Source organism: Elaeis guineensis, chromosome 3, assembly GCF_000442705.2.
Source record: "Elaeis guineensis isolate ETL-2024a chromosome 3, EG11, whole genome shotgun sequence".
Taxonomy (NCBI): domain Eukaryota; kingdom Viridiplantae; phylum Streptophyta; class Magnoliopsida; order Arecales; family Arecaceae; genus Elaeis; species Elaeis guineensis.
In genome coordinates, this window is record NC_025995.2 from 121,554,869 (window position 1) to 121,568,704 (window position 13,836).

Sequence of the window (13,836 nt, forward strand, 5' to 3'; positions counted from 1 at the left end):
TAGATTTTATCTGATCCGATTAAAATCCGAGGTAGATATGAATTCTAGATAAAATTTCTGAAACGGGTTTAGATCAAATATGGGTAATGATATGCCCGCCCTGAACCTAACCTAATACAATCTTAATCTGAATCATCCCTTTTAAAATTATTTTATGATATTTGTATGATGGGTTTCATACCTGACCTGCACCATTATTTGACCCGATCGGATCCAATCCAAGGAGGGCATAGGGCAGGTATGAATATGAAATTTTTAATTGTGTGATTGGTAAGGAGATTGGCCAACCCAATCCATTGCCATCCTTAATCAACGGGGAGCATTTGAATTCCAACAATATATACTAGAAATGGAAACACAAGATTACCTTTTCTTTTTTTGGTCAAACAAGATTGCCTAATTTGCATTTATGATTATTAAATGCCATACAAAAGAATTTGAAACTTACTTAAGTCGGTATTCACCAAATCAAAATGTAGGTCAGTCATTATCGTACCATTCTTCATCACCTTGCTCCTTGTCCTCCTCCACGCAATCTTCTTCCTCTACCTCTTCTTCTTTTTCTTCCTCATAAAACCTTCTAAAGTCTCATCTTCTTGGTTCGCTCCAATAACTTCAACCCACACCTTCTCTTCCTCCGTTTCCCAACTCCATTTCTCGTCGTGGCTGCCGCCACCCCTTTTCTTCTTTCTCCTCATAACCAACCCCTGGATCCTCAAGGAACCGATTCCAATCGTCAATGGGACGAATCTTTTGCTTATCGAATTCATGATCTCTCACCAAGAATCCAAATTCAGCAAAACCAAATCAGGGAATTAAACTGGGCCCATCACAAAAATTCTCCCAGAACTCACAAGGATAGATACCATACCACAAGGGAAGCAGCGGAATAAGATAAACCCATTCGATTATATCAGAGGTAAAAAAAAAAATTGATACCAAGGAAATGAACAACTTTCGAACAAATAACTAAGCAATCTGACCTCTCGATCTGGGAAACATCCAAAGACCTCAGCCCTAATTTCAGTCCTCCTTTCGTGTGTTCTTCATCTCCTTCATCTCCAGGCGCCTCCTTCTCCTTTCTCCTCCTTAGAATTCTCCTCTCCCTCCTCTCCACCGCATCCAAGACCCTTTTCTCCACATCCGCCGCCTTCCCCCCTCCGTCCCTTCTCCCAGCAAGTAAGAAAGAAGGGTTCTTAAGGACAAGGAGATCCAGTCCCCGGCTATGAGCTCGCCATTCCCTGAATTCCGGTAGATCCTTTTGTCACCGCCGCCGCTGCTCAAAACCAAGATGGGATTCTTCCCGATTACTTCGAAGGAGAACCTCGATTCCTCGCCCAGCGGGGCCAAGGAGGCGCAGGGAGAGGTGGTCCGGTCGGCGGCGGCCGGCCCAGACCCTAACCCTAGCCCTTTTCCGACCCCGGTCGTCGAACCCTGCTGGATGGGATTTCTGGAGACGTCCTCGACCTCGAGTTCCACGGCATTCCGCGGAGGTAAAAGAAGTATATTATCATTGTTTTGGGTTGTCGAGCAAAACTTGAGGTGGTATGATCCACAAACTTGGAAAGAAAAACCTGGGGTAGTATTTATAATTTAATTTGTTAGGAGGATCTTTGATTAAGATCCTTTCAACAAGCTTTAAAGAAACTGTTAATGTAGGCGTTAGTAGGGACCTTTGAATTTTATGACCAAAATAATCTTTAAATTCATCATTAGATCCGTAGCCTATTTATTAATTTAAAAAAAAATAAAAAAATTACGATGCATCACGCGCACCATCCATTATATGATAGACGGCAACACGTAGCTACTCGCATGTGCACACAATCGCACGCACCATTCATTGTATCATGGACGGCACGCACAGTTCACCGCACCATGCGGTGTGCTGCAGAAGATCTGCACACTAAAAATATAACCCATCAAGATCCATAAAAACCCTAAGCAACTCGATTTCTAGCCCCATCTACCATCTAATTTCAGGGTTGAGCTACTATTCTCCAAATCCTTCTTATTTTCTCAAATTCAATCATAATTTTTGGATTTTGATCTCCGAGTATTAGAGTTCATTGATCCTATTCTCATCAATTGATTGTCTGATCTAAGGCATTAGGCATTCTCCTCTCTCTCCATCGGATCCATCTCTGACTAAAATTGGACTAGCTCATGGGATTGAAATCAAGGGTCAAATGCTCCATCTAGCTCATGATGATTGGGGACCCTTTTCACTGCTATTATTATTGTGGTGGTGGGTGCTGAAGAAATGGTAGGAGAAGGCCCATAGATTTACATGAGGAGGCTGGTGCAGAGAGAGTCATAGGGACTAGAGCAGACAAGATCAAAACGAGGGGGTTAGTCTGGATAATGAGATGGTAGACCCACAATTCACTGATCACCCCACCATTCTCAAATAAGACAAACAGTGACAATTTTCTCAAAACTCACATATAGTGATGAGATCGGAGACATTCGCTCCATATATTAGGAATACATCAGAGGTTCATGGACAGGAGGAAGTGGGGAGGAAGCTACAGTGAGGGCATGGTAGAGACTAAAAAATATGGCCATAATGGGTTCATCTCATGGTTCTAAGCTAGGTAGCATGTCTAGACTGGTTGAATTTTAGAGATTAAGCTGATTAAAGATGATTTTATATCATTATTATTATTATTGTTGTTGTTGTTTCTGAAGCTGATTAATTGTTTTTGTTACCTCAATCCAATGGCATGGTTAATTGAAGAAGTGACAAACCAACTAAAGGTTTTGTTTGCAAAATAAATAAATATCATTGAGACCAATCCAGCGTCCACAAATGAAGATAAAAGTCAGGGATATCATATCATTTCAACAAAATCTAGGATGAAATGTAAATGCTCTTAATGAAATATCTAATATTTTTTTTTTAGTTATAATGATTTTCAAATAATTTTAAAACCCACGAAGGAAAAGCCGAAGCTATTGCTCGCTCCATTTCTTTTCTTCTTCCCGCTTTTAACAGCCCTTCCGGACTGTTTGTCTACAAAGCCCGATTGTTTGATGAGGAAATGATGATCCCTGGCTTGGAGAGGAGGGAGATTCCTCGTGAAGGTTGACCTGACTCATAAAGATACCATCAACCCGCGCACCTAGCTAGATGCCATACATCGATGCACGATAAAATCTTTGATGGTGGACAAAACAGAGCACTTGCTCCAGCGTCGAGGACAAAATAGATTACCACTATCAGACAGTGCCGTGTCCTAATCAAAGTGCCTGCCAAGATAACATATCGCAATCCAAAATCTCATTTCAAAATATTAATTATAAAAAAATTATTTAGATGTATAAATGATGTAAGATATGTTAAAATTTTTCCATATTGTCATCGAACTAAAATATCCATTCAGATATCATTTAGAATACTTCAGAATTTTATCCAAAAAAAATTAACCAAACAATACTATTTAAATTTATCGATCCTATATAAATATTTAAAATTTATTTAATATATAATTAATATAAAATTAAATATATATTTCTATAGCTTCCAACATGTTTAGATTTTAATACCGGGGTGTCTGACTATATATCTCCAGCTACTTTACGTCCAATTCTCAAGGAGGCATCAATATAAAATTAGTGGCAATGGGACATGGTGTTGTCCATCTATATTTTTCTCCCTTTGTTTTCACTTCAGCATTCGTCAGACGTTTATAAGGACTCAACTGCCGTATGACCAACTGTGATGGAGAGATGATGCTGTGGGAGAAGGCAATTATAGGAAGGAATTTAAGATGATGATGATATCAATGACTTGGATGAAGTCCCCAGCAATCTAGCTAGTAATACCAACAAAATTAATTTGGATGGCTTTTGTAAGAGATGCAAGGACATTGACTGCAGGGATTTCTATTCTTAAAGCAAGAAATAGCTTATTTCTTTGCATAACATTTATACTATTTAATATTTTCCGCAAACCATCTGCTCGTGAGCTTGCGAAACCTCAGGCAAACAACCCCAGACAAACCTCACCGCATGGTTTAGCTAATGAAGTAAGCAGAGAGAAAATCTAGAAGTCTGTGCTTCATTTTATATATATCGCATGTGCCTGGTGCTGGTAAATTTATACAAAAGCATGAGGAGTTAGAAAATTGAGAAGCAGCACGTTTTTGTCATCAATCGAAGAAGGTGAGGTTTCCCAAAGTGAATTTATTTATATTGGTGCATTAGAGAAGACAAGTGAATTAGAGTGCACACATTTAAAAAAAAAACGTTTTAGAGGGCACCGAGTCATTGAGGATACCTCTATAGTACAGTTGTAAGCTGAGATATAAGTGTAGACATTGCTCCATGTCCCTTAGATAATCATCTTTGTAGTAGTACATTTAAAATAGATTTGAAGTGTGCTAATGTACATAAATAAGTCCACCAATTCAAATTTGATAGAACTTGGTATAATATCCATGCATGTTGAGCTCCAAAAAATCTAATTAACAATGTTCAAGTCCGCTTAATAAAGCTAAGACACAAGTTAACTCCACCAGCCAATAACAAGTCAAAAGGTATAACTTGCTTCAAATACTATGGTTCAAGTTCAATATGCAATGAATTATTTTAAGCGTGTTCGAAACAATTGCATTTATTTTGAAATGCATCAGCATGCCACGATCGTAGATCTCTACCAAAAAAAAAAAAAGGAAAGGTGGACCATAAATAACTAAACTTATATTTTAGTGTGTGTGTGTGTGTGTGTAACATCTTCCTATGCTGATCAAATATTTATTATATATTCTCTTGATGTTCTATCCCTGTTCTTTTTATTATTATCTAGATCATTTTAATTCATGTGCTCAGGCTATATGTACTTACTTAAACTAATTATTGTTTATTAATTTGCTTGCCTTACATACAAAAATTCACATTCTGACTTTAGCCCAGCCCAAAACTTGGATCAGAATTGTGAAGCCTAATAGTAGATTAATATTTCTAGATAAATATGTTGTAAGTTATGCAAAGGATGTTAAGGCAACACCTGCAAGTTGCAGGAGAGAAGAGGCACAAAAATTAAGGAGAGAAAGTGGAAGAAAAGCCCCATAAAATTTTATTGATCGGCAAAAACAAGTCCATTGCAAATAAAATCTTAGGCCACCATATATGGATGAGCTATACAAAGGGGGACCAAAAGTAGAAAATCTGGTTAAATGTAAAATGAAATAGATTAAGACTAATAAATTAAACTTTGAAACTTAGGCAAAAAATTAATACGGTCTTTGATGAAAAATCATAGGAAATTTGGAGCCTTCGACAATGGATCCATTAACTCCTATGAAGCTTAATAGGATCTAAGTGGTCATAGTACCCACTAGCTATATCTTGCATCATATTAGAAGGTTATCATTTAAGTTGTCAATACTTGGTAGTAAAGTTTGTTTTACTTCTATATGTATAAATCGCATGTAGCACAAGTTATGTAACATAATGCACCACCAAACTATTCTACAGCGAAAAAAATCTCTTGAGACTGCAAAATGTGCTCTACTAATTGTATCATATACTTTAGGTAGGGATCTCAAAATTTGAATGGACATGTGGTCATTTTGACTTTGTGTGTAGTATAATAGACCGCATGTAATATATTTATTATTTTTTTTTCCTTTTTGTTTGGTACTATGGCATTTGTATTTCGTTTGTCAATCTAACTAGACCAAGACTGCTTTTTGGTAGCAAAATATTCAAATATAATCATACAACCTTCAATTAATTGATACAGTCACAAACCAATCTACAGAGACCTATTACCGGTATTTTAAGTACCTGGAACAAAATATATTTTGCCCTGTAGATTTGTTTGTCATCCGAGAAATAACACCATACGGCATGATTGCAAATGCCCCATTAATATCACAGCCATATATAATTGGAAACAAACAAGGTGACGGACGTGAGCAATTGGGGATTTGGGGTCATTGTAGGGGTTAAACCTGTATTTATACACCAGCGCTCGCCTTAATTGGATTCCCTTCCTTCTCACGGGCTACGGCTCCACCATGGCTCACCCACCGCACATATCGTAAAGCACTCGACCGCCATCATTGATCTGTTGCACAGATATTAAAGCGACTAGTGGACGATCCAACGGTGGGGTAAGTGGGGGAATCCTTCTTTCGCGCGAAAGATGCACCCCGTACCCACCTTAATCAGGATACCAATAAAAGAAGGTTACTGACCTGTGCTGTGACGATGCCAACTCGTGCAACAGTATTAGAGTACGATCTCGGCACGTGTGACCCGGTAACACGGTATGGATGGGAGAAAAAGACTCCGAGCAGTACAAGTTGAGCAATATGTTACAGCAGCAACATTATCACGTAGAATCCACAAAGTTTCCACGTCGACAAAGAGTCATCGCCTGATGGTGGTCCCCAGACCACGAGGGCGAGAAGGGTTGGACGTCTCTCCCGGAAGAGGAAAGGTGTGAAGTTATTTCGTCATGAGGTTCGTCGTCGCCGTTTGTCCGCGAGTTACCTGGGACCCCGACAAAGATCCACAAAGTGGACAAAGCCAGACGTCGCTGACACAACTCTCCCTGCTGGCTGTCGTCACCAGTTGTTGTGTGGTCAACGACGGGTACGGTTCCCTGTCCACGGCCAGCAAAACGTGGATCTTCTGACACGTAGTCCCTCGGGAGGGAGACAGGATCCGCTGTTGCACTTGCCCCGTGGAAACATCTGCTTCCGTCTCTGGTCCTCGCTTACTGCTTACACTAGCACCCTGAATTAGAGGTGGGCCCCATACATCGCATGGAACAACTTGACTCTGGCATATTACTGCATATCTTAATTATAACATACAAATCATATTGCACCATTGTTAAGCAGACAAAGTAATTAGTCAATAGTCCTACAACCACAATGATTACTCCTTCTCAAGCTGCAATGTATGTTATGCATGCGCAACCAACCTCGCATATCGAAACCAACCTACCAATTACCATGCTCGGCACTGTCTTTCCACGAGTGCAAGGCTTGCAGCTGCAATGCTCCTCACACAAGTACAAGTTATCGGAGTATGGCGCACTTGCAATTTATGTTGCAGCTACAAGGGGTGGCTTGATTTTGCATCATGTAGCAAATATTTTTTGTTAAAAAATAGATTGAATGGAAAATATATCACATATACATATATGTGATTCATTTCCACATTGCAAGACTGCTGTCTGAATGATAGAGGTTCTAGCTTTTGATTGCTGCTAAGAGAGAAGATATGACACAAACTATCTTGCTCTTTAGCAATCAATATGGAAATTTGAATAACTTGTTGGACGACAGCAATAAAGATATAAGGGCAAGATTTGTTGAGGCGAATCATAGCATCAAATTAACGTGAGATCCTGCTGATTTGGGTAGGAGTGTATCCCTACAGTTGTCGCTTTTGTTGTCCGGTAGCGATTGCGACCGGCATGTGTCAGTTCCTAACTTTACCTCGCATAAATTGCTTTGCTTCTGGCATTCTACTAGTCTTTTCTTTTCACGCACTGTAGGAGGGAGGAGGGAGGCAGCCTTCATTCGGTATACATGGCAGACAAAACTTTAGCACCATAATCAAACCCACCCCCCCCCCCCCATAATAGAATAACGAAAGAGCTAACGTCACCTGAGCTTCAAAAGAGGCTGAGATGACTCTCTCTTCTATTATTAGATACCCTTTACAAGAAAGGGAGGGAGGAGGTCTCACTCTTTTTTTCTTTCTTTCTTTCTTCTTTTTTTTTTTTCTCTTTTTTTGGGTGCGAGGCACTGCTGCCTACTTGGCAGTTAGGATGCCACGTCAACGCCCTCCCCGTATGTCGGTGTCCCACACGTGGGACCCCCTTATTGGTCCAGCCTTGTTTGCACCGAAAGCATCGGGCACAGCTTATCCTCATCAACGCCCTCCACCCATGCCAGGCATCTCTGCGTCAGCTTGGCGTCGTCCCAAGCTAGCCATTCAAATCATGCCAAAGAGAAAAAAAGAAGAAGAAAAAAAAAAGCTAGCCATTCCAAAAAAGGCCCGTTCCGTGCTCCACCGTAACGCCCTCCTCAATTGCTTTTATCTACAACAATGCCATGGCACTCCTCGCCGTTGATCCGGTGCACAATCAACCAATTATGAGATAGGCCGAGGTGACTTCTTCCGGACCCTAGTTTTAGTTTTTCCCCACGTCATGGCGTGTGGTTGTCAAAATTGGACGGTCCACTAAAGCCCCCGCGTCTGATAGACATTGACGGTCCTGAGACTGCCACGTGTACCACTGGCCGATCTCCCCATCAGCCGTTGGAGTTCGCCGAGCCGATAGAGTTCCTCCACGTGTCCGGCTCATGACGTGACGTCAGACGGAGGGGCACGCCGGAGGGACGGAAAACGGACTGTGGCGCGTGGTGGGAGGTGACGCCAGCCCCGTCCCCCGGGCACGTGACGCAAGCGCAGGCCCACAGTTTCCCGTCACCGTCACGGTGACGTCACCCTCCCCCTCACCCCCATGTGAACACCGTCCTCCTCCCCCTTCAAAAATTTTTATAAATCCCCTCTCGCCCTTTGTTCCTATCGAACTCGTTCTCGCCTCTCGATCGCTCCCCTTCTTCTTTTCTCTCTTATTCTCACGGTTTCAGATCTCGTCGATCTTTCGGGGAAAAACGGCGGTGATGCAGGGCGTGAGGTGCCGGCCACTGGCGGGCGGGGAAGTGGTGGCAGTTGCGGCGGCGGCGGCGGCGGCGGGGAAGAGGAGAGGGGCGGCTCTGTCGATCGACGGAGCGGAGCCACCAGAAAAGTGGATCGAGCGGCTGATAGGGGAGAACCCGGTGGTGATCTTCAGCCGGCGGGGTTGCTGCATGTGCCACGTCATGAAGCGCCTCCTCGCCACGGTGGGGGTCCACCCGACGGTGATCGAATTGGAGGAGGCGGAGGAGACGGCGGCGGCGGCCTCGGCGGCTGTGGGGCTTCCGGCGCTCTTCATCGGCGGCGCTCCGGTGGGGGGACTGGAGGGGCTGATGGGTCTCCACCTCAGCGGCCTCCTCGTCCCCAGGCTCCAAGCGGTTGGAGCCTTCTGCGGGTAGAATTGCTAAATTCCAGCGATCCCCAGAGGGTAAAATCGTAATTTCAAAGTACGTTTATGGTTACTCGTTCCATGGTTTTTATTTTAACCTTTCTTTTTCTTCAACCTACTTATTTCGGGGATTGGAGAGATTTGAGTCCAGAGGCTGCAGAAGCCCCGCATGGCGTTTGTAAATAAGCGATATCATGGAAGGAGGGAAGGGTACAAAGGGAAAGAAAAGTGTTAAAAAAAACGTTTGGCTGCAATTATTACGTTTTTTTTTTTATTTTTTACCGTTCCACTTTTGTTTTTACTGCGATTTACAATGGATTATTTTAAAGCAGATAAGTTATTAAAATGGGATGGATGGATGGATGGACGGATGATGGAAGAAACGTCATGTCATGTCGTTGCGGCTGAGAGAAGAAAGGTGGGAAGGATGAGTTTGGATCGCTCTTTTAAGTTGGCGACACCCCACGTCAGTTTGGATCTTTTATTTTTTAATACTAATTATTAATTATCATTGTGATGGCCTCCTTTCCTTCCCTTATCAAGCTTATTATATTGTTAGTCATGAATCAACAAAGTTGGCCAAACGAATATGCCATATTATTCCTGAAAATTTATTCATTCGTTGTTGACTGGCTTAAATTAGTTCTATAAGTGACTTAATTATAAGAAATCTAACGAATCCACCATTTCGACTAGTAATTAAGTCTTAATATATATTTTTTTATAAAATCTCTCTCTCTTGACTAACCGAAGCCCACTAGTCTAGCTAGGTGTTGTTTTTTTTTTTTTTTTTGGATAACATATGTTGGAGATACAAGCATACAACACTAAAAATTAAAATTATTATACATATCTTCATAAATATTTAGAATTTATTTGAAAATATATACACATTTAATTATATCCAGCTAACTAGATGGATTGCAGTAGCTATCTGAGGTAAGTTAACTAAATTCAGATATTTAGAAAGAAAAAAAATTCAAATACAGTGGTTAAAGGTATATGTTTTTTTCTTGGGATTTTATCGTGCCCATCTCATTAATGGATTCTTTCATTGTGAATGATTGGTGATGGATGAATGGACGGATGGGGGAAGAGAGTAAGACAAACTAGTCTTGACCTTTTTGTTGTCTCCTAAAAGAGGGAGGTTTGATGCCACTGTGGGTGGGGAGAAGACAGAGATGGTCGCCTCTGGTGGAAAGGTGTTTCCTGTGTGGAGGATGAAACATGATTTCCCTCTGCCTCCGACACGGAGATCATGTACCATGGACCATGCTGCCCAAATGTAATGGCCAACTACGGCCCTTGCTTTGTCCCAACATCAGCTGTTTGGTGCCATGGTGTACAAAAATCTGGACATTGGTGACGTCTTGCGAGCTTGTTTTTAAGATCTTTTCTGGTGGAAGCTTGCAACTACACCGGCGATCCTTTTGGTCATGCAAGAGTAGGGTGGAGGAATGCACTTGCATGAAGCAACATCCATTACCCTTAATAGTTATACTCAGGCCATTTCAACAAATTCTTTCATCCGTCGTTGGATATTTTATCTCAATCTACAAGTTTTCAATTATATTTTTTGAATAGTAATTACTTGCATTGCAAATTTGATGCTTGCAATGCAGCAACAAATTTAATTAGTTGTCTTAGAGAAACCTTCTTGTTCATCCAATGTGTGTTTATAAACGACTAATAATAGTGGATTAGTGCTTGCTAGTTGGCTAGATAGTGGTAGCTCCAACAACATGGGCCAATCGAAGGTTATTATATTAGAGAAGGCTAAAAAATAAGAGTTTTGATGGATGCACTATAATACATTCGGAATTGAGGAGAGCGTGCTTGGTGGATAGATAAAATTTAGCAGCCATTACTTGAAAAAGTAGATAAAGATTTCTAGACGATATAGTCTTTGAATATCTTTTCTTCTTAACAAGATAACTCAATGATTCTACCTGATCTTATAACAAACAATAACTCTCTCTCTTTAGGATAACTTTTCCATCAATTCTTCTATAGTTCTTTCTATGATTTGGTCTAGATGTACTAGTTTTATGGTGAAAAGCATATGCTTTGCCTAACATAGAAGTTTTTGCATTATCATTGGAAATTGGTTTCAATTTCCGATGCCTTCTTATTTTCTTTACACTATTCTAAGATGACGAAACTTATAAAACAACTACATTATCCAATAAAAAGTTGATAACTCTTTTATCAGATCTTAAAATTCTTTTTATCATATAATATAAATCCAATAATAAAGCACTTATTGGAATGGATAGAGTCCGTTCTTCCAATAAAATGTGGATGAGACATGTATGACATAATTCTCTAGTTTAAGAGTTGCAGTTAAAATATTGAATTTCAAAGTCGGCATTAAAGGTGCAAATAAATCGAGTTGCTTGCGGGCTACTCGAGTTCAACTCTATTCGATTATTATCGAACTCGAGTTTGAGTCAAGCTTAACTCGATTCAATTCGAATAATTTTTCGAATCAATTTGAGTAACAAGATATTTTGCTCAAAAACTTGCGAACCTATTCGAATTTATATATATTTTTAATAATATTATTTTTATTTAAAAAAATATATTAATATATATAATATTAATATTTTAAAATTTTATTTTGAATACAAACTTTAGTTTGAGTATGATTCGGTTGATATTTAAGTCGATTTGAATCGATCTCGAATCTTATTTATTTTTTATTGAGTCGAGTTCGAACTTGAGATATTAAGACTTGCTTGATGTCCAACCAAATTTTAAATCTAATTATTTTAAATCAAATCAAACTTAAATTTTTAACTATTTGATTTGACTTGTCTCAACTCTGCTCCATCGCATCTATAGATAATTTCCACTGCCTTATTGAGGTCTCACAAATATAAATAATATATAAAAAATGCTTAGATAACTCGAAAAAGACACAAAAAGTCAGTCAACTGGTGTGGTGTGCTGTTATTTCTCTCTTGAATTGGCATCATTAAATGTACCAAGTGATTGGTATAAGCCATCCGAGGGACTTTTTTGAGTGATCCTTCTGAGTTTCCGTAGCATTGTTTATAATACAAAGCGTAATTACGGGAAGGATGACAGAAACCAAGTAATGTATTAAAGCTCATGATTCAAACACCTAATAATTTGCCTTTTGGCGTATATGAATGGGAATCTCGTGATGCTGCTAATTTTGAAGAAATCTAGAAGATGAAAATGCTGCTTCTCTTGTCTAGATATACCATTACAAGTAACCTTGACTAGGATTATAGTGCTAACCTAGCATGGGCCTGGATTCATTTTCAAATATCTATGTAGCTTCTGCATCCGGAAACTCAATGGCTCACATCGTGGCCAACTTATGGGAGGTGTGTGTGTGTGTGTGTGTGTGTGTACATGGATTGAATATCATCGCACTGACTTCCTAGTGCACAAATACAAGCAAGGGAGAAAGATGGATGGCTTTAATCCCAAGATTTTTTTTTTTTCAAGAAAAGTGATGCAAAGATACAAGTGCAGCACACACAGAGAGAGAGAGCTGTGTTATGATGGGTTACAATTAAATAGAAAGGTATATGTGAATGAAAATACCCTTAAAGTGATGGATGTTGAAACATATAATCAAGAGCTTCTTTAGATATTTTTGGACCTTTTAGTCAGGTTGATTGCTCGCTTTCAAGTTGTGTAGCCAAAATTTAGCTTCAATTAGGCCTATGTTGGCAGGACTTGATTCATTATATAGCTTAGTTGACCCATTTGGACGTAACCCAAGTGCTGCCCATGTTGGACAACGCCTCCAAAGACAGCCCACTTGATTTTTTATGACGAAGGCTGGAGGTCAGCTTGGGCCAGCCCAAGAATAGTCGCGATGAGCAGACATAGTGTCAAGCGGGCCGTTGGGCTGAACCGGGCCGGCTTTAGAGTCTGGTTTGAGTAAAACTTGAGAATAGTAGGGCTGGAGCGACATAGTCAGAACTTGGGCCCAGACGAAACAAAAATCCGGTATTTTGGGCCTAAAACCAAGGCCTGATTCAGTTCCAGCGTTCGGGTTACTGGTTGGTCTACTGAACCCAAGCAAATTCTAGGCTCAAGGATGAATCCTAAAGCCTGGCTTGAACTAAGCCTGACTTAGGTATTTTCATAGATATTTTTGCATCATTTGTATGGATTGTTTTAATTGTATGCCATGACATATAGTTGCTCATGCCCATTTGAATTTCAGATCACATCTAACTGTAGTTTGTTTGGTAAATTAATTATTTTTTTTAATATTTATGCATTATTGGATCACGTCAAAAGGTTTTATGTAGCCCAAAATAGAAGTTTCATTTGAGCCGGCTTACTCTAGATCAGGCTTGACTTTGAACTTGGGTGACTTTGAACTCGGTTTACTCTAGATCAAGCTGAAGCCTGAAAAGTTTTGCCAAGCTAGGCCGGGCTAAAGGCCGAAAAATCTTTCCAAGCAAGCTTGGGTTATATGGATTCATCTCAAAAGGAACATAGAGCATGTTTGGTTTGGGAGAGTTGGATTGTGGAATAGAAATGAAAATGAGTAATTTTTATTCCAGTTGTTTTATTGAGCAGTTCCATTTTTATTCCAACTCTAGGAGAAAATGAGAATACCCGATCTTTCAAAATTCAATTCCTAGTATCCTATAATATTCAAATCCCATCTATATCCAATTTCAACAATGAACCAAATATGTTGGGAATATGGACATTCTCATTCTGGTTCCACCTATGAATTAAACACTTCTTAATTATAGTCTAAGCTATGAACTAGTAAAGAA

General features: G+C 40.0%; 1 protein-coding gene and 1 pseudogene across 1 annotated transcript; one reads left to right on the top strand and one right to left on the bottom strand.

The window, feature by feature from the left end:
- Nucleotides 1–452: 452 nt before the first annotated feature.
- On the bottom strand, nucleotides 453–7,544 carry LOC109505603 (uncharacterized; annotated as a pseudogene).
- A 1,007-nt stretch (nucleotides 7,545–8,551) lies between these two features.
- Nucleotides 8,552–9,781, top strand: LOC105040451 (glutaredoxin-C7). Its single transcript, XM_010916983.4, has 2 exons — nucleotides 8,552–9,116; nucleotides 9,391–9,781. The coding sequence occupies exon 1, from the start codon at nucleotides 8,658–8,660 to the stop codon at nucleotides 9,066–9,068; it is 411 nt and encodes a 136-aa protein (XP_010915285.2). The 5' UTR covers nucleotides 8,552–8,657; the 3' UTR covers nucleotides 9,069–9,116; nucleotides 9,391–9,781.
- Nucleotides 9,782–13,836: the final 4,055 nt, after the last annotated feature.

What these genes read in the sequence shown, in the direction of transcription:
- LOC105040451 (XM_010916983.4), top strand. Translation starts at nt 8,658, where the DNA reads ATGCAGGGCGTGAGGTGCCGGCCACTGGCGGGCGGGGAAGTGGTGGCA.